This window comes from Callorhinchus milii, unplaced genomic scaffold, assembly GCF_018977255.1.
Source record: "Callorhinchus milii isolate IMCB2004 unplaced genomic scaffold, IMCB_Cmil_1.0 Scaffold26, whole genome shotgun sequence".
NCBI lineage: Eukaryota > Metazoa > Chordata > Chondrichthyes > Chimaeriformes > Callorhinchidae > Callorhinchus > Callorhinchus milii.
In genome coordinates this window covers 4550055-4569502 of record NW_024704767.1, presented here as the reverse complement: position 1 = coordinate 4569502, position 19448 = coordinate 4550055, and the positions used below count along the sequence as shown (strand labels likewise).

The 19448-nt window shown below is 39.3% G+C and overlaps 1 protein-coding gene across 2 annotated transcripts in view; it reads right to left on the bottom strand.

Annotated features, from left to right (window-relative positions):
• sh3gl3a (SH3-domain GRB2-like 3a) overlaps window positions 1-19117 on the bottom strand; it is a 28289-nt gene extending 9172 nt beyond the window's left edge. For both annotated transcript variants that reach the window (XM_042344115.1, XM_042344116.1), the window contains exons 1-5: window positions 19042-19117; window positions 3984-4052; window positions 2604-2676; window positions 1415-1558; window positions 160-293 (exon numbers count right to left, since the gene is read on the bottom strand). In XM_042344115.1, the coding sequence (XP_042200049.1) occupies window positions 160-293; window positions 1415-1558; window positions 2604-2676; window positions 3984-4052; window positions 19042-19086 (465 nt within the window). In that variant the 5' untranslated portion in view covers window positions 19087-19117. The remainder of the gene's footprint in view (window positions 1-159; window positions 294-1414; window positions 1559-2603; window positions 2677-3983; window positions 4053-19041) is intronic.
• Window positions 19118-19448: the final 331 nt, after the last annotated feature.

Here is a 19448-nt window from a genome sequence, read left to right as displayed (position 1 = left end):
TATTTTACAGTCCTAGTGCTATCATATTTTACAAACAAAGCCCCACTTGCCTTTTTGGATTTGTTTTTCCTTTTAAGATACAGCAAAGAAAGTTTTTATTTGTTTATATTTTAAAAAGTTTCAGGTCATATAAATTGTGTTTGGAAGCAAAAATCTTACCCCAATCTCTTTCAAATCTTTTTCCTGTAAAATTTGTAATGGATCAATAAAGTTCTGTTTCACACCAATATCGAGAGAATCTTTTACTTCAGCCATTTGTTTCAAAGCTTCACCAACATCCACTAAAGCAGGACCTACAACATTCACATAGAAAAACATGAAGTCAAAGCAAAAATTTAGAATTTTCAAACTTGAGCATTTTATTATTTGTGCAATCCAGCTCATTCGGATTTCACAAATGAATAAAGTTTTAACAACAGTTTATCAAGAGCTCTCTCCCAAAGTCCTGACATGGTAGCACACTCACCTCCGATTTAGATCAGCATGCTATCAACTGACACAGGCTTCCATCTAAATAATATTTAGTTAATATTAACCAGCAACAGTTGGGGCACTAAAATTGGCCACAACACCACTGTATTAGGGAAGGTTAGTCAAGGTTCCCACTTTTGATTGCTATCCACAATCCCCCACTGGATGGTGTGAGTGTGTGGATGTTGAGTGAGGAGAGTGCAGGTCTTAGTCGTTGAGTGTTGCCCCCTCTGTTGAATGACAATTCAGCTTTTAATCATGAATAACAGCTCCTTGGGTGAGTTCTGCAGGGCACCCTCACCTGTGGAACTGTTCTCCAGTAGGAGAGAGAAAAAAGAATCAAAAAACAGTTGCAGGGAACGAGGAGGGAGAGAAGAATTAATAGAAACCAGAAAATAGGACACACAGCCTATTTTAAACCTACTGAAAAAGTATCTATTAAAAATATTAATTTCTCTGCTTGTCCCAACAGAGTAGTCGTCTGAAATCTTTATCTTTTTCTCCATTGGAAAAAAAATGACAAGTAAAATGAATTGGCTGCTTCATACAAAAAAGTGTGAAATGCAAGAACATAAGAACTTGCTTGGCAAAAGAAGACCAAGGTCCATCTAGTTTGTCTTCCACCATCTTGGCAGTCGTTTGAACATATGTAACATAAAAGCAAGATAGATAGATGGTATAAACTCCTCCATTTTGGCTCATACAAATAATCACATAAACAAAACGTGTGTCTTACAATAATAATAACAACAAAAGTCCTTGCATTTGATATAGCACCTTATCACATCTTCGAGACATCTCAAAGAATATACTGTAAAGTGAATTGACTGTATACTTTGTGCAGGCAATTCCGCACAGCAATGTGCCACAAAAAGTTGTGGATTGAGTGACCAAATTATTATTATTTTATAATATTTACAAATAATTAAAATCAATAACTCACCAAAATTTGAGTCTTCTCCAAGATCTTTTCCTTGCCTGAGCATACATTCACCCAACAGGCCTTCAGGCTGAGGATAACCTGTTGTTTTCACTTGTCCTCGGATCTTTGACACTGTGTTCAGCATACCTAACTTAGCTCTGTAAGCTTAAAAAGAAAACCATCTTGTAATGTAGCAAATTGGCTTGTAGCAATTATCCAATAAATTTAAAGGCTGGAGACACAAAATGTTTTAAACAAAACGGAAATACCAAAATTAAGCTCGTAATTTTCGAAGTGAAAAGGGGGAATGTGTTTAGTTATCTAATCATTATTTTGGAAATAGTTACAATTGTACAATTATTTTAAGTACTTTAAAAAGGAATCAAAAGAAACTTGAATTGGCAAATAGTTTATAAGAAAATTATTCACAAAGTGGTTTATTAGAACATCAAATACACAATTGGTTGTAACAATATTTAAAAGGGACCTAGATAAATATTTGATTAATATAAATGGCACAGTAAGAGAGCAGCGAATTGGGACTGGAGTGCTTGTCGGAGAGCTAACAGCATCATAGGCTCAATGAGCCAAATGGCCTCTGATTGCTGTAACCCTATATAAAATATAAACATTTGGTATGTAAATATTCCAAATACAAGGCAACCTAATGCATGGAAACTAACCTGAGGGAAACTGAAACTGGTTATTTATTAAACACATGTTTTCCTTTACCTTGTCACTGGTTAGAAAAACATTTTGAAAAAAAAGGAGCAAATGGGAGTTCAACGTTCATTAAATACATGAACATCTGTAATTGTTTAGAACATGTATAACACGGATGTTGTAAGAACACACAGAGCTCTTCGGGTTTGTACCTCTAATCCTCACAGTGTTAAATTCCTTATTTCAGCTATTTTGTTGCTTGGGAAAGTGCTGATTGTCGAGCAGTGCTTCCTCACTTAGGAGGGAGGGAGTTTGGGTGGGGAGTCACCCTATCTCGTACACCTTGCAGTAGGTGGCTCCAGACTGGTAGTTAAACAACTCACCCTCTTGCCCTTTTTGGTTGTGGATGGTGCAAAGATGACCCAGTTCAGGAATGAAAATTACTTACAGTATATTATAGTATCTTCAACCAACACACATGAATCAACAGATCAGAATAAAAGCCAGAAGAAGAAAAACATTTTTAAATGTTATGTTATTCCCTTACCTGGATTTGGCTGCAAGTACTCAGTGGTTTTTGACAGAACCTCCGTCACTGCTTTGTTTGTAGCATCTATTTTCTTACAGAAAAAAGAAAAATGAAACCCTTGTAAAATAAATGGCAAAGAAAGCACAGGCAGCATTTTACAATACTACGCTTGCAAATAAAACCATTCTACCTTTGGCAAAAGATTGCAAATACAACTACCGTATGATTTGTCCGTAAAATACTTTCAAACTTCGGTACGACATTCTTACAGTCATTCACTTAATGAATTCCCTGCGGATAAGGAACAGTTTATGTATCAAGATTTAACATAAAATGAGAATTATTTGGACAAAAATAGACCATCTGGCGAAACAATGCCTTTCCAATAAATTATAAATCTTAGATACGTGCATTTTCACCAAATGACAACACCCAACTACACTTCAATATTTAATTGATATTTAATTGATAAAAATGACAGTAGATTGCTCTACTGTTTAGAGATACATTGACCTACTTGTCATTTTCTGGGGTTAATTTTTAACAGCAGTCCAGTATTCGTTACACAGTACTGATTACATAAGACAACACTATTCAGGTTAAATGGACTAAAGACTTCCATCTGAAGTTACATGTCACACTTTAATCTGCGTTACATTTGTTACAACGTGAAAGTTATGTATTTTAAAATAAAAGTTCTAAGGTCAGCCAATAGTGAACTGATCTGATTATGGATTTGTTTTATAAATGGTGTCAATCTGGATTGTTCGCTGGGTATCGCAGGACTTCAGGTTTGGGAAGGTTTCTGGCTAAGAACATGTAAAAATGGTTGACATTTATGGACAGGTCACAGTAGCATGTGGAGCTTGAACAACTCGTTCCCTTTTTTAAAAAAAAGCATGCTGAAAGGACTGAGCTGTCTGGAAACAGAAGTTTAAAAAAAAGTATTTTGGAGAACTGGTGTCTGAGAAAGACCTTGGTTTTGGAGAATTGCCTGCAATACTGAAAAAGACAGAATTCTCTGTCAGCTTCTGATACAATGCAAAGCTGCCATTATGCAAAGAGCATAAAGCTAATGGTATCCGATAGGTTCACTGTCATCAGATGCTGTGGCTAATTAGAAGGATGATATGTAACTAAAGGACTGCAGTGTGGCCACCTAGCATTGAGTTTTTGCCAAAACCTAGAGAACATATCAACAATCATATATTTTTGTTGAATATTGTGCAAGCAAAAACAACTAGATACATCACTTGAAGCCCATATATCGTTACTTCCCCTCACATTCTTGAAAACATCAGCCAAGTATTATGAGTTTATAGAATATGTAGGGCTTTTTCTGAACCATACCTTTTGTATTACAGTAGAATGTGCAGAAGCTCTTGCATTTGCACTTACCCGTTCCATTTCTATAAAATCCTCATCAAGTTTAGTACCTTCAGCTCCACCCATTTTTTCACTAACAAACTGAAAAATAGAAACAGTAGATCAAGTTTTAAAAAAAGCATACTTTGAAACACGTGAAAATGTATTTTAGCTATCAAAGGTGTTTTTGGCATAACTATTAATGTCCGATTCAGCGTTCCCATGAAAATACAAGTGAAAGATTAAATGTGCACGCAATATAACGCTATATACATCACACTCATTGTAAGAGTTATATTTTACCAAAGTACTTATATAATCTAGGCACTGCCCTGTGATTCGATTCAAAGATCAAAGCAGAAATGCAAGAGATTTTCCTGCCTGGTTTTGAACGTAATAAATGGGCCAGAAATTACGCAGCTTTAATTTGCTTTATACAATTGCCTCTTTATTCATCATGCTCATTCCTGTGAACGCCAGAAATCTGTTCCAATCATTGCTGTACAAACTGCTCAGTTGTTGACTACTTCATTTATCAATGAAAATTAACCAAATCTTTTTTAGGAAAAAGCCTTCACAAATATATAGAATTTGAAGACCTTAGTGACAATATTATATGTACAAGCTCTGGCTCTTCACAATCTAGATTATACTGCGTTAATATGGTTCTTTAAATAGCACCAATTAACCTACTAACATGGTCACAATTGGCTCAGCCGCAGTACCTGCACTGCTAGCAAACATTCATGTCCACATTGACTCCTCTTCCCATCACTACTATTAACGAATCTAGAATGGTGCTTTTCAGTCTGCTATTGTGTTCTCCGCTCTGTTAGTGCACAGCTTCCAGAAGCCCCACAATAGCAGAGAAAACAGTAGTAATGGTCTGAATGGGGCTGACATGAATTCAGCTACAAATGGGGGAAAATCTGTATCTGTGAGTAATTAGTTAGCAGACAGTTGAAGCCAGCAGAATCCATCCATTTAAGCGTTTACTATGCAACCCGTTTCCAGGCCCCACTGTTCGTTATTAAAAAGAAGTAACTTTGAAGTAATCTTTTAATAACTTTTAATCCAAAGTTATTAAAAGCAAAGGTTATATTTTTGTATGAAGGTATTTCAAATCTTGCTCTAAGATAGAAACTTTGTTATAACGGTAAAATACGAGATGCCTATAAAACAGTCCAAAATGCAGAGACAAGAAGGTTTAACATGAGGGCAAAATTTATAGATAGTCAACAAGGGAAACAGCCTGCTTCTCCAGCTAGTGCCATCTCCAGATCAGCTGAACCAAGAAATACAAAAAGAGCCTATTGTGTCAGTCATTGTACTGTTCAGTGTCTGCGAAGAGGCATCAGGATGCAGGTGGCCAACATTTTAAATGTGATCTTCTCTAGTTCCAATGATATTCAAATAGAACCACTAGTTGTGCAGCAAAATTCAGCAAACATGAAATTGATTTACGTAATATTGTATGCAGTGCATTTTTTTTTAAATCCGTGTGAGATTAGCTATCAACAAAGAAGTACCAATTATAATAAACTGTTTCTTTAATCTTAGTTCAGATATTCAAGTACTTATAAATAAGGTACACAATCTAATTTCAAAACAAATAATAACAAGGAAAGGCGTGTTGGAATGGAAGGACGTATATTATAAGAATCCTTAGCTTTCCCTCATCCCTCCAGTCGGCTCTTTGAAGCATTTTGTGATGGCCTCTCGATTTGAAAGATGTGATGTAAATGTGAAATTGCTGTTATTGAATAGAAAAAGAAACTATTTCTTTGCATTAGCAGCCAATAGGTGGCATTGCATCTTATTTCTGTACCCAGCTGTGCACAAACCAATTGAGCAAAGCCTGAAAGCAGTCTGAACATTCTCCCTAATAATAACCATACATCTCTGAATGGCACAGGCACTAATTGGCACAAAGTCTCTTTCATCTTGTGGGAGGTCTCAGTATTGTTTTTCTACTTCATATCCTGCGAGAGGTTTTCCACCCAGCCAGTGAAACACGACCTTGGTTTGGTTTATTTATGTTTACTCTTGTTATTTTCCCCTAAGGGTACCGGTAACTCACTGCCACTTAGCCACCTCCGAACATCAGAGCAGGATGGCTTTTAAAACTGTTGAAGCTATTTTTCCATTAGTCGCTCTAAGGGTACTTTGGTGAGAGAATGGAATGGATTAAGTAACCTTAATTAGTTTTACCTCTTCCTTAGCTCTCCTCCCACCCAATACTGCTACTAATAACAATAAGAGAGCAGACTCTACACCATTTCCATGGAAAAAAACAATTAAACACACCCATGCAGCAGTAACAGACCAAAATTGATCGGACTGCATGTCAAGCCATCCAACTTAACACACTAAGGCATAACCCAAATACTGTACTTTGTTTTGTGCATGAGGAACAAATACAATCTAAAAATACAAAATATAAATGTAACATAATTTGCATTGGAGATGACTATTTCTGTGAATAAGAGGATTGGAGTTGTTAATGATCATCACCCCAATGGCCCACTCTTTTTTCAGTTGATTTCAGCAAAGGCAGGAGTTGAAGTATTACCAGCAGCTCAAGGTTTAATAATGCCAGACTCTGAGCACAGTGATCATCTGTGCAAGTCAATGACTGATGATCTGACAGCAGGCGAAGGGTTACTAATTACAGAGTATAAGAGTGGTCGGCATCTCTACACAACAGTGACTGATGATCACAGGAAGGTATCAGACTTTTTTTTGCAATGCCATTACTACAGGATTTCCATTAGATTACAGAGAGATTGCATTCAGTGCACTGGTGTATCAAATATGCAATTTTAAAAAAATGCATTGATGCATCAGTCTAGGTACATCGACAGAAAAACTACAATGCATTCCAGAAGTTTAAAACCTTATATAACAAACAGCAATACATATATTTGATGTAGCATCTTTGACATCAGGACATCTCAAATAGTGCAATGATTATGCATTTTTGGAGGTGAATCTTATAGCAGGTGTGAGACGTGTGTGGTTTATTATAGCTGTAACCTTATTAAAGAAGATGTATATGGCAGGTCTGCATCGCTCTATCTCAGACACTGTTTTAATTAGTACTTGTCAGATAACTGCCTATAGATAATAGAATCAGTTGAATTTAATACCCATGTCAGTCTTACACGTGCATGCATTTAAATCATTTAAATTTATAATGTGAAACAATGGTCACTGCTGCAGCAATCCAAAGCGATATGCACACTGCTTTGCAGCTACGATAGCCAAATCAATAACTATGGCAACAAGTAATAGCAGTCAGACACCTATCGAAGTTACCATGGTGAAGATATTCATTATCTGGAAAGGTTTCTGATCCAGAATTGCATAAGAAAAGGCCACTGTTCAAACATCTATTTGATCTCTGCATACTTCATGCATTTTTGAGTAATACAATTTTAACAGTGTTTACTGTTCAAACCCTATTTCACAACTTGAGCTCATTCTAGGGTGACTGTGAACTACCAAGGAGTGCTCCACTGGTAAAGGTTTCAAGGACCTATCTGGCTTTTCAATGGGATGTTAAAGATCCTGTGGCTCTATTCGAAAAGAGAAGGAAGTTTCTGCTGGTGTCTTGGTTACCAATCCTCTGGATTAATTGGTCAATCATGGCTGCTTGTAGGGCATTCTGGCATAAATGGTTGCTGCATTTGCCTGCAAGCAGTGACTAAATTTGAAAGCAATTATCTGTGAAGCGTTTTGACACATTTAGACATGACAAGGTTTTCTAAAATTGCAAGTTTTTTTTAATATTTCGAACAGAATAATTGAGCAGTAAATCCAGATGAATATTCTTATGAAGAAATGTGAAGAAATTATTAGAAAACTGGTGCACTGAATAAATAAAAACGCATCTGGCACCTGTGTGGCAAATGAATTGGATTATTTAAGATAAATTGCATACATAATATGATTCGATACAAATCACAACAGTACACAATGAATCTCATCTAAACATATTGTAGCTTAACTTGATTTATAGGAAAAAGTGAGATGCCTGGGTAAATAAGAGGCCCGTGAATGATCAAGAGATGATGAATGCATTACCTCTCCTTTTGCTCTCCATCTCTCAAACCCTCAATCCCCACTGCACCAAAAAACTGACCATTCCCTATTGAAACTATGTGCATTATTCACCTCCCTGATTGAACTCTTCCATATATTGACCACCCTCCACATAATTAAATTTAAGCCAGTGTTTACTTTCACTCCTTTAAGCTTCAAATCATGACCTGGAGTTGTGGGTTTCTGGAAAATATCAAACAGGCTATTGGAACCCAGCTTGTCTACGCTCTTTGGAATCCGGAAAACTTAAATCCCTTTGAATCACCCCTTAATCTTCTTTCCACCAGGATAAACATGCAATCTGTCCTCATTGCACACGTGCCTAATCCTAAATACTAATTTACACACTCTCAGAATGCCCATATGTAATATAGACAAACTCCACAGGTTGGATTCATTATTGGATCTATGTAAAGGCTTAAATTAACTTGCTAAGTCACTTGACAAAAATGCGTCAACCAGAATCAGCAAGAGAAAGTTTTATTCTGCAGTTTGTACTCCAGGCTGTTTGTACTCAAGGCATCCTACTTACCTAATTCCGAGTTGTGTAGAGATGCCGACCACTCTTATACTCTGTAATTAGTAAATTAGTAACCCTTCGCAAGATCCAAGGCTTGGGGACTCCAGAGTATGTGTTGGGGCACTTGCCATTGATCTTGCTGTCCGGAAAGCGTTCCCTCTGCTTGTCCAGCTAGGTCCACCCTACCCATTAGAGCTTTGGCTTGCATGGTTAACAGTAGCTGAGTGGGAATACTTCATGCCCCCAGTGACTGGTCTGCCCTTCCAGGTCCTGCCGATGAGCGAGGCTGGCTGTATTGTCATCAGCAGTGCCCTGGAGTACTGCAGACCCAGCTGGCTCAGGAACCGGACTACCGAGACTGCCACAAAGGGCTGGCTCGATTCCGATAGTCCATTGCCAGGCATGTCACCTTGGAACCAGTTCAGCTCCAAGGAGTCCCCGCTTACCTGCCCCCCCAAAGAGGATAGTCACTAGTTGATCGTTCGACAAGCGTGGTTTTGAGTCTCACTGGGCAAATGGTAGGTACAAGAAACTCCTGCGAGCTTCCCGGTGGGGAACGCAGCTCAAGCCCCAAATCACTCCAAAATCTGGTCACCAGGCGATAAGTGCAAGTGGAGTGACATGTCTTGACTGTTGTTCACATTCTCTGTGAGCAAATATCTAGCCTACCTTTGAGAGTGTCCTTTGATACTAAACTGAGACGAAGATCTTACAGTGCGATAAGCAGCAGACAAACCCACATCCTATTACACTGTGGCGTGATACTTTGGTGAAAAGAACCTTCCTTAAATAAACAAAAATACCTCTATAAATATATCAGCTAAACTGGTTTTGGGGCAATTATCATAAAATCCAGGAGCTGTAAGTCCGGCCAGACATTTACTTGCGAGTTGTTTTAACTCGACCGTGCTTTCAATCTCCCTGCTTCCCCCCTGCCCTCCACCCTCCCCCACCCCGCGCTCGGGTCTGTAACTCTGTCTGTCCAGCACCTTGGGACGTCCTCCCGATGTGAAAGGCGCTATACAAATGTAATTTTGTTGTTGTTATTACGTCTTGTCCCTTCCAGGAAGAACTACTGTACTTTAATTTGAACAGATCATACTGTAGCAACAACTATTGGGCTTCTGATTGTGACGCGCTGGTACTTCACAACAATGCATGATTTGTTCATCCACATGCAGTATGTCGACAGAATACTGATTTCAGTACATTATTTCTTGAAGTACTTTGATAACTAAATGACATCATCTTCTTGGTTCTTCTTCCTGTGTCAGTTGCTGAAGGCCCAGGGCTGTTAAGAACAGTGTGAATTGTTCCGTGCCGACTATGTGACAGCACAGAACTGATTGCAAATGGCTGCACTTTTGGGGTATTCTTGAGACAATCTCCTTCTGCCGTTATAGCCAAAGGACTACACTGCAGAAAGTGGGTGATCAGTTTAACTCATCATGCAGGAGATGGGTGTGGAATATTAGAACCGTCCACTCAATATCGTCTACGTGGATTAAAATAACAATACTTACAGTGATATTGCACCTTTCACGTCGGGAGGACATCCTCCCAACGTGAAAGGAGCTTTACAAATGTAATTTTGTTGTTGTTGTTGCTGATGTTTCACGTGAGGAGGACGTCCCAAAGAGCTTCACAGGGTTCACTGTAAAGTGTATTGACTGTCTTATTGTAGGCCTTTACTTGAAGCAGGGTCACTAAAGTTTGTATTGATATGAGTGAGAGGTGGTCAGAACCTGCTGGACCTCCTTCAAACTTTATTGTAAAATCTCTGTATATAATAATGTGGTAAATTTATTTTTTTCTGGTCTTGCCAAGTTCCATTAGTTAGAGGTACAGCTTGAAAACATGAGCCTCAAGCCCATAAGAGCCCTTCTGCCTATGCTAATAACTTTCAGCCATGCTAATAAGATCAAATTATATTCACATTTTATTGCTACTTGTAATCAGAACATATCCATTCCTATTTTGCTTCATACAACATAGAGCCCGGGAAGACTATCATAAAAATTTTACGACCGTTTCTTTCAATTTCTAGTGCACCCTGGACACTGCTAATTTTCACAGCAATCACATAAAGTTGTTTAAAGGGCAAATGTTAAACAGTCTGCTACGCTGCTCTGGACGTGATCCATCAAGTCTGCCACTGAAAAGGATCACTGTACTGTTTTTCAGCAACAGGTCCCAATCTTTCAGGGCAATAACTCATATTTCTAATATTAGATTTCCGCACATGGAAAACCATAGTACGGCAATGTGGATTAGGTACTTGTGAACCTCAATTTCAAAACACTGGGGCTGATAATGTTCGAAAGAGAGCTCAATAAAAATCGATTTTCAAAAGAAGCAACGTGAGGAAATGCAAATCAATTGTCTGTTCGAGTAGGGACTGGGCATAAAATCATTAAAGTTTCAGTGATTTTAATTATGCTTGATAAGCTGCTTTAAATTATTGAAGGCACATGGTGTTTCATTAGCCAAGGAGTGAAAGTAGTGCACAGATTGCAAATGTACCTTACCATTAATGTACTATTAGCAAAAGTAAACTGACAGTAGTGGTTTGATAACACACTGAAAGCGGCAACCCTCCTTATTAGAGCATGTTTTCTGTAACCTTTGTGAAATCTGCAGATTGGAACGATAGCCTCAAACCGAACACAGATTTTATGGATTGATTAAACTACAGTTATTCTTTTGGGAAACAATAAATAAAACATTAGAAATTGCATGAAATAGTAAATGCTATCGTTTGTTTCCAAAACACGTAATCTAAAAAGAATATTCAAAACAGTGCTAAATGGCAAGCACACTATTTCCTCTTAGACAGCAAGTTACAGGCCTAGTTCATTTATCCAGGGAAACAATGATATCTTTCTGCCCCATCATTCCCAGTTTCTGAATGATAAAGCCTCATGATAAAAACAAAACATAATGAAAGACTGGATGATACAGTATTTTAATGCATTATTTTGTCACTTTTGGTATATGGTTTTGAATGTTAGAATGAAAGCCTCCTCTCTCTCTCTGGATAGATTGTTAAAATACTTCAATTTAAACTTCTTTCCCTTTTAGTAATAACAATAATACTTTACATTTGATATAGCGTCTTATTACAATAGCATTTACTGTTTCATGCAATTTCTAATGTTTTATTTATTGTTTCCCAAAAGAACTACATGCAAATTAATTAAGATGCAAGTGATGTCCATCTAGAGGACTGATTTGACATGTAAATAATTTCACATCTGGAGGATGTTTCAGAGTGCTTCATACAATATACTGTAATATACTGTTTACGGTAAGGCAAATGTTTTTATTTCAAATCATTCCAGTAATAGGTTTTCTGAAAGGCAGGTTCGTCTTCTTAAACACTGTCAATACCATGTGGTTCTCCGAACTGCTGAAGGGTGTGGAATAGCACCATTCACTCGAGAATAAATCCCTATTTCCTATCTATTTCTAACAGCCGTTTGATTGCCTGCGGAGGCTTTGTATGAATCCCTCCTATGTTATCAAGCAGTGTCAGACTTGCTGGTCTTACTGACTTTGATATATTCAGACACCAGTAATATGCAATGACCTTTCCTCCATCAGATGGCAAGGCTTTCAAACAGAACTCTGTTGAACTTTACCCATCCCTATTCCTACTATATTTATGGTGCTGCTAGTTTCTCTACTTGTACTCTTCACTGCTAGGTTCTATTTTTCATTATACTGTTTGAAAAATACCATATATAAAAGAAAAATCCTTGATTTCTTTAACCTCTCTATTCTCATCATAAATTTTGAGGCAGAAATGGCATTTAATAAAACAGGCCATTTGATCAGAGTCTGTTTTTAGCCAAAGGTCAATTTCTCAGGCAATCAAACAGCAAAGCTCTAAAAATCGATTCGGTCATGTTTTTTCCACATCAAAACAGGAAGAGTAACTGCCGGATCAGTAAATTAGTCAATGGCTCTTAGAAGAGAAATGTGCCTGGAGTAAACTCGCCACAGTTTGCTAAATGTTAAAAAGCTTAAAGCCAACAGTAGACCTTCCTCCTGAGCTGGACATGAATTGGGGTTTCGAAGCCACTGTGTCGCTCATCTCTACAGTGTCCATGATTCTTTTTTCCAGTAATAAAAAAGGCTGACCTTTGTGCCAAGGTTATGAGCAAAACTATGTTGCACTATTATAAGGAAAGCTTTATTAACATGGCATAAACACCACTCTCTACAGCAGGAGAACAGAAAGAGGGCCAAACCACACAATAACATGGTTTCCTGATAATTTGTTATATGAATGAAGTTTGACAAAATCCTACAATTTATTGATAACAACTGCAACTGAGTTAATATGTCAATTGGAGAAAAATAATTCTGTATATTCGTATCTTGGAATTTTTTTTTCAAATGGCCCTCTTTCACTTATACTAACCGGCTTGTTTCGGCAATGTCAATAAACTGCACCATCTTAAAACGGAGAAAAGGGTTCAGCATACATAATGTCATTTCCAATCTGTTATCATTTGGATTTTCATTAATAATTGCCCCCAATGTACTTTTCAGCAAATGAAAAACAACTTCTCAATTTGCATTCATTTGTAAAATAGGGTCTAACTTGCAAATTGTGCTTACCATGTGTAAACAGATAATTCCACATATGCTTCATTATGTAATTAACATCGATTGAAAAGGATTACAAGAGATTCTTAACCAAGGACAGCTGTAACTCTCTCTGTACACATGTGTTTACACATTATTAACACAACCCACAAATTAGACCTCAATGTGTTTTGAGGCAAAAAACAGACACTGAAATCCGATTTGGCAGTGTATTCATGAACTTGCAACATGCAAATACATTTGGATAGGAGTATAAAATAGAAAACAGAGACCCTGCATCTATAGTTAAGAAGCAGAGATGGGAATTGACTATATTTATGTATATGCTATTGCAAGAACCAGAATGAATTTATTTTTATCAAAACAATCTTTGAACTGCAGCAGCTCTATAGTAAGAGAAAAAGCTTATAAAACACAAAAAAGCGTACACATAGTGGGAAATCGAAAATGCAATTCTAATCAATCCTATCAAATTATTGGAGAAAGACAAAGGACGAAAAGCCTCAGATCTTCAGCGGTCTGTCCCAAGAATGGCTAGAAACCAAGAGAAGTGAAGCATCTCTGCTCTGACATATTACTAAGCATTGTTTGACAACAGCTGCAACTGCAATCACATTACAGTATAGTACTATACATCATCCCTCACAACCAGGCAGTGTAAACCCAGCCCAGGGATTGTAAGGCTTACAGACTGACACTCCCAGTAATATGAGTAATCGTATAGCTGAAGGACAGAGAAAAATAACAACAACAGCATTTATAGAGTTCCCTTCACACAGGATGACATCTTTGGAGTGCTGCACAAAGGCAGTAGAACCATAGAAATGAACGACTCAGAGGAAGGCCATTCGGCCCATCCTTTCCGTGCCGGCTCCCTCAAGAGCTAACCTATCAGCCCCATTTACCTGCCCTTTCCCCATAACCCTGGAGCTAACTCTTTTAAAACTATAACTGTGGGAAGTGTGGGAAGCAAGGGACAGGGGAAAGAAGAAGAAACAGTTATAGACTCAGAATCTTACGTGGGACTTAAAGACAAAAAGAGGGGTAGAGGGAAGATGTTTTTAGAGATTTGCCCTATCAACTTCCCCAACCTGCTCGTGCTCCACCCCTCTGGCCCTTCCTGTTTCCTAAGCCAATACAGGCCTGCTGCGCATCCCCTGACCATCAGTGGCCGAGCCATCAGACATTATGTCCTTAATCTTTGGAACTCTGTTTCGATGACCTCATCTCTCCCCCTCTTTATCCATCTTTAAATCCCACCTGAAAACCTACCTCTTCGACTGCGCCTATGGTCACCTTCCCCTCCCACTTTTCCTTTACTCAGCATCCAACCGTGCCATTGTACAGCACTGAGACATTATCCTACATGAATGGTCCTATACAAATGCAAGCTGTTGTTGTTATTGTTTGGAGGCTCTGACCTACAAAATACAGAGTCACTAGACTTTACAGTAAATCCTGTGAAGCACTTTGCGAGACTGCGCTGTGAAAGTCACGACAGCAAATGCAAGAATTATTTATTGTATTCTATCCTATCACAAAATAAAAATTATAACAGAGCTTTCAAGTGACATCACCTCTTTCAGATCAGAACGTAGGAAATTAAAATCTATGACTGTGCACTTTCCAGTGGGAAGCTAACTTGGCACCAGCAAAATGGGTGAATGGTTTCCTCCACTAAATAAATAATTTTCTATTGCACAAACTACTTACTTACAGTTAATACTATCAAACTCCTTATATTGATGGCGGAGCTCATAGTTGAAGTAAACAAATGTTTTGGCATTGCAATAGTATTCCATATATATACAAGGTATTTACAATACAGTTTGAATAGCAAACTTATGTGCTAGTATTTCACCCGTTGCAGCTGTTTATCACCAACATGATAATAAAGCAGTAAACATTTAGGGCAATGGATAATTATTTCCGATATAACCATGTTAAAGCATTCGTTTTGGAAAAGAAGAGCGATAGCAGCTCATTTATCACTTGTATAGGGTCTGCCCATTTTCAACATGATGAATGGAATCAGAAATTGCACCATTAGTTCAGTGCAGTGGTTTGGTGACTGAATATTCCAGCATATTCAGTCAGTGAATAGTTAAACGCTCGTGACCTCAATGCTTCACGCTGAGCAGATCAAGAGAAGGCACTGAGATGTGTGATGCTTCCCAACTGGGTGGGTAAGGGAAGCGGCAGAAGGAGGGGATTTGGAGGGCCAGTCATATGAAGCTTCTCTTACATATATCCCAGGGGACAACAAGAAACAGCATGGATGAGATAAAATGGGCTGAAGGGGCTTCATCATCCAAACCAATCTTGTGATCCTCACAGACATCTGGGGCAACTTTCATTGTGATAAGAGTATTCATGATGCTTACACAGAGGCAGAATCATTCCTGTCAACTGAAAAAAGTATTTTTGTGACGTTATTTTCAGTGTACAAATTATAAAAGCATTGCAACAAGTACATGTGAAAACAAAATTCCGGAATGTGTTATGTGGGCCTGACCATTATGGGATAATTCACACCAGTATAATAACATTTCAGGCACCCAGCGTAAGTGCATTATCACATGGCTTTGAAACTATTCTATGAATTCATTAAAAATCTTCATTCAGCAGTGTGAGAAAGGGGTGGCAAAACAGCTCATTTGCACAATTGATGAAAAAAAGGTTAAAGAAAGTTAAAACTATTTTGTTACATGAATGACCATTGCAAACATTTCCAAATTTTGTTTTGTTGAATTGAACATTAGTGAGGGTGGAGCTGCCATAAAGTTGCAGAGTCAGAAAACAGGAGGCAGGTCAGTGTGTAAAATGCTGAGCAATGTTTCAGCGGGGAGAAAGGCTGCAATCATTGACTGTAAGATATACACTGACAGCAAAGGAGATGTGCCCACATAAAATTAACATGTGTCTGGTTGCCTGCAAATAGTCTCCCCAAATTTGCAGTTTCCAAAGGTTTTAAAAGTAGCCTGATTAACTGTATGCATCATATGCAAGATATTTACTAAGGAAAGTAATTTATAATCAAATGAGTGTGGGAGCAAGGAACCAAATAACGCAGTTATGTACTGAATGGAATGGTTCTAGTATTCCCATCACAAAAATGATTGTGGACAAATCTATGAAACCATTATCCTGATACTTGGCTGCAGTAACAAAAAAAGCCAAATAAGGCACCAGTGAACAGCAATTTCAGTCAACGTAATGTGTAGCAATGCCAGCTGCTTATGGCATTTCATCATCATAACTGCGCATGACCAAAAATGCTTCACCCAATACCAACCAGAATTTCAAACTATGGTCACTTTTGCAGATGGATGTAACACAAGTCAGAAGAGATTATATTGTTGCTATGCAAGGCAATTGGTCAGGCCTATCTAGAACATTGTGTGTCATTCAGATCACATCATCGTTATCTGCCATTTGAGAGTACTGTACACGGGTTAGCAACCACGTTACTTCCAGGAATCTAAGTTATGGAGAAGCTGAGTTTGTTCAAGTAACTTGTGGAATAGGTTAGTTGGAGAGTACACACATCTTGCGCACCACTGAGCATGGCTTGCATCAGTTGCAGAAGTACAGCTGCTTTCCTATTTACTTACCAATCAAGTTAGGCCTCAACCGCTGGATATCTGGGTGCAAGTTAATGAACCAGGTAATGCTTTCTAGCAGCTGTTGTCGCAAGCTTCAAAGTTTTCCTGCAAGTTGTTCAATAGACATCTGCCTTCAGTTTGAAGGAAGAACCTATACAGGACAGCTTGCGACATGCCAACCACCTTGACATTTGAGGTGCCACTTACTAGGTTTTCATGGACAGGGGGCTTTATGACATTGATTAAGGCCAAAACGTCAACTTGAAGGAGTGTGCACTCCAATGTATTATTTGTCTGGGATGGGGTAAGTATTATAGTCGGGGGGACCGGGTATATGGGAAATCAGGAAATTTCCCAAACACGCTGTGAGTGGCTCCTGATGGTTACCAACCCGTGCAGCCAAGTTCAGAACTTCCAATTTTGCCTCCCTCCCCAACTCCCACACACACAAATTGCCCTCCTTTTAACTGATCTTACATCGGCATCCCGAGCCCTTTTGGGGAGCCAGTCCGCCACTGATTACAGTGCATATTAAACAGTGGTATGTCAAATGCCAACCACCTTGATTCTTCTCAAAACAAACACCGCACCAGCTCAAACTTGTAAATAAACACACAGCTTAAACAATCCTAGTATATTTGGCTTCTGACAAGAATAATAAATACATGGGTGAATTTCATTATCACACACAACACCTTACTCCTTGTAGTATTGCCCTGCTATACATTATAAAGCGCTCTGAGATGCCGTCTGGCATGGAGGGCACTATATAAATCCAAGTTGTTGTTGTTATAACAGCTTCAGTCATGCATATAAGAAAATAAGAATTGCTAAGCGAAAGAAGAGCAAGCTCTATCGAGTTCGCTTTCGAGGCAGTCACAGGCACATGTCATGCCCCCACCCCCCAAACTATATACCGTACCCCAGGATATTATTTCCTCTGCGCTGTCAGAGAAGCTTGAATTTAGATCCAAACCCTAAAGTCATCAAAATACCAACGAGAAAAAAAAAATAACGCTTCATTGAGATGAATTATTTTCTGGTTTGTTTTCAATTGCAGCAAATGTTCCCGATCAAAAGCGAAGTGAAGACCAATCGGCATAACGTACCATTTGGCAGTTGTGGTTTATGTTGCAACCTGTTTAGCTGAAGTGTTTCCTTTCGCAAGCGAACACGCCCATAACATCTCCCCGTAAAAACAAGGAAGCGCAACGTTAGCACCTTTGCCCTGGTCCTGCCTGTACTGTCCTGTCCACGCAGGTTCCAGAACAAAAATCATTCTCCCAATTTCCAGTAAGGTTCTGCACTCGGTTACCTTATGCATTCCAGCTCCTAAATCCATTTATTTTCACGTGTTAACAAAAATGAAACCTGGCGACTGCTGGGAAGCTGGACATCTATTAATGAGTAGGATTTTACACCAAAAACCACACTTTACTAACTCTCTCGCGATCAATTATCGACATCCTAGATTTAGTAGTTCCATAGCTCTTGTGTATAACTATTGGAAATGTCTATTTAACGCCACGCGAATGGTCAACTAAGCCACCAATTTGAAGTTAATGGTTTTGTGGTTAATGTTTGATCCTTGTGGATGAATTCCGATGGAGCTGATGGGCTGCAATGCAGTGTGTTGTGTGCTTCTGAAAGCCTGAAAGAAACGGAGAGCAACCAGAGAAGGCCGGGCGCTAACGCCTTAAGCCCCCGCCCCACCCCCAAGGCTGCCTCACACAGATTACATCCACTTTGGACAACTTCTTCCATTCATTCATTTACTTTGAATTGAAACAGAAACAACAGAGGCAGACAAGACAGGAAGAAAGTAGGAGCATATGAAATGTCACCTGGGATCAGTCCTCAACTGCAAAACTAATCTGAGTTGGGATTAGACTAATATAGACAGTATGAATGTACACTTAGTGCTACTGCAATTATGCAGAACCCAGCGGAGGGCGTAGCAACACATCCGCCCCCCCACCCCACCCCACCCCCCACCTTGTCCTCCATCCATCAATGTGTACCAACAACAGGATCTGTGACCTGTGGATGCCATGATAACGTGAAACATCCGTCTGGCCAACTCCCCCCTCCTCCCAAAATCACACCAAACATACAACACACACAGACACAGACACACACACACACAGACAGACACACACACACACACACACAGACATAGACAAGCCAAGCGGATCGGGGGGGGGGGGGGGGGGGGCAACTGACAGGGCAGCAGGCGGCCGTTTCCTACCTGACTGGCTTTATGAAACTGCTTCTTCAAACCGGCGACCGACATCTTTCTCAGCCCTCAAACACTTCACTTGAGGGGAGAGAAGAAGAAGAAGAAGAAGAAGGTGGTGGTGGTGGAGGAGGAGGAGATGGAGATGGAGGTGGAGGAGGAGGAGGAGAGTGGGGGGAGAAGAGAGAGACAATTGACAATTGTCTTTTTGTTTCCCCCCAAAGAAACGACCCACATACATAGAGAGGAGTGACGAGAGGGGGAAGGGAAGCCCTGTCCGGTCCTGTCCTGTCTCAGCTGTTCGCCCACAGCGTCACTGTAACAATGTGCGTCTCAGTGGAACTCGGGTTCGCTCCATCGCTACACTGTATCTCTCTGCACATTGTCCTCTCCCGCGCCGGCCCCGCCCCCCGCTCCCT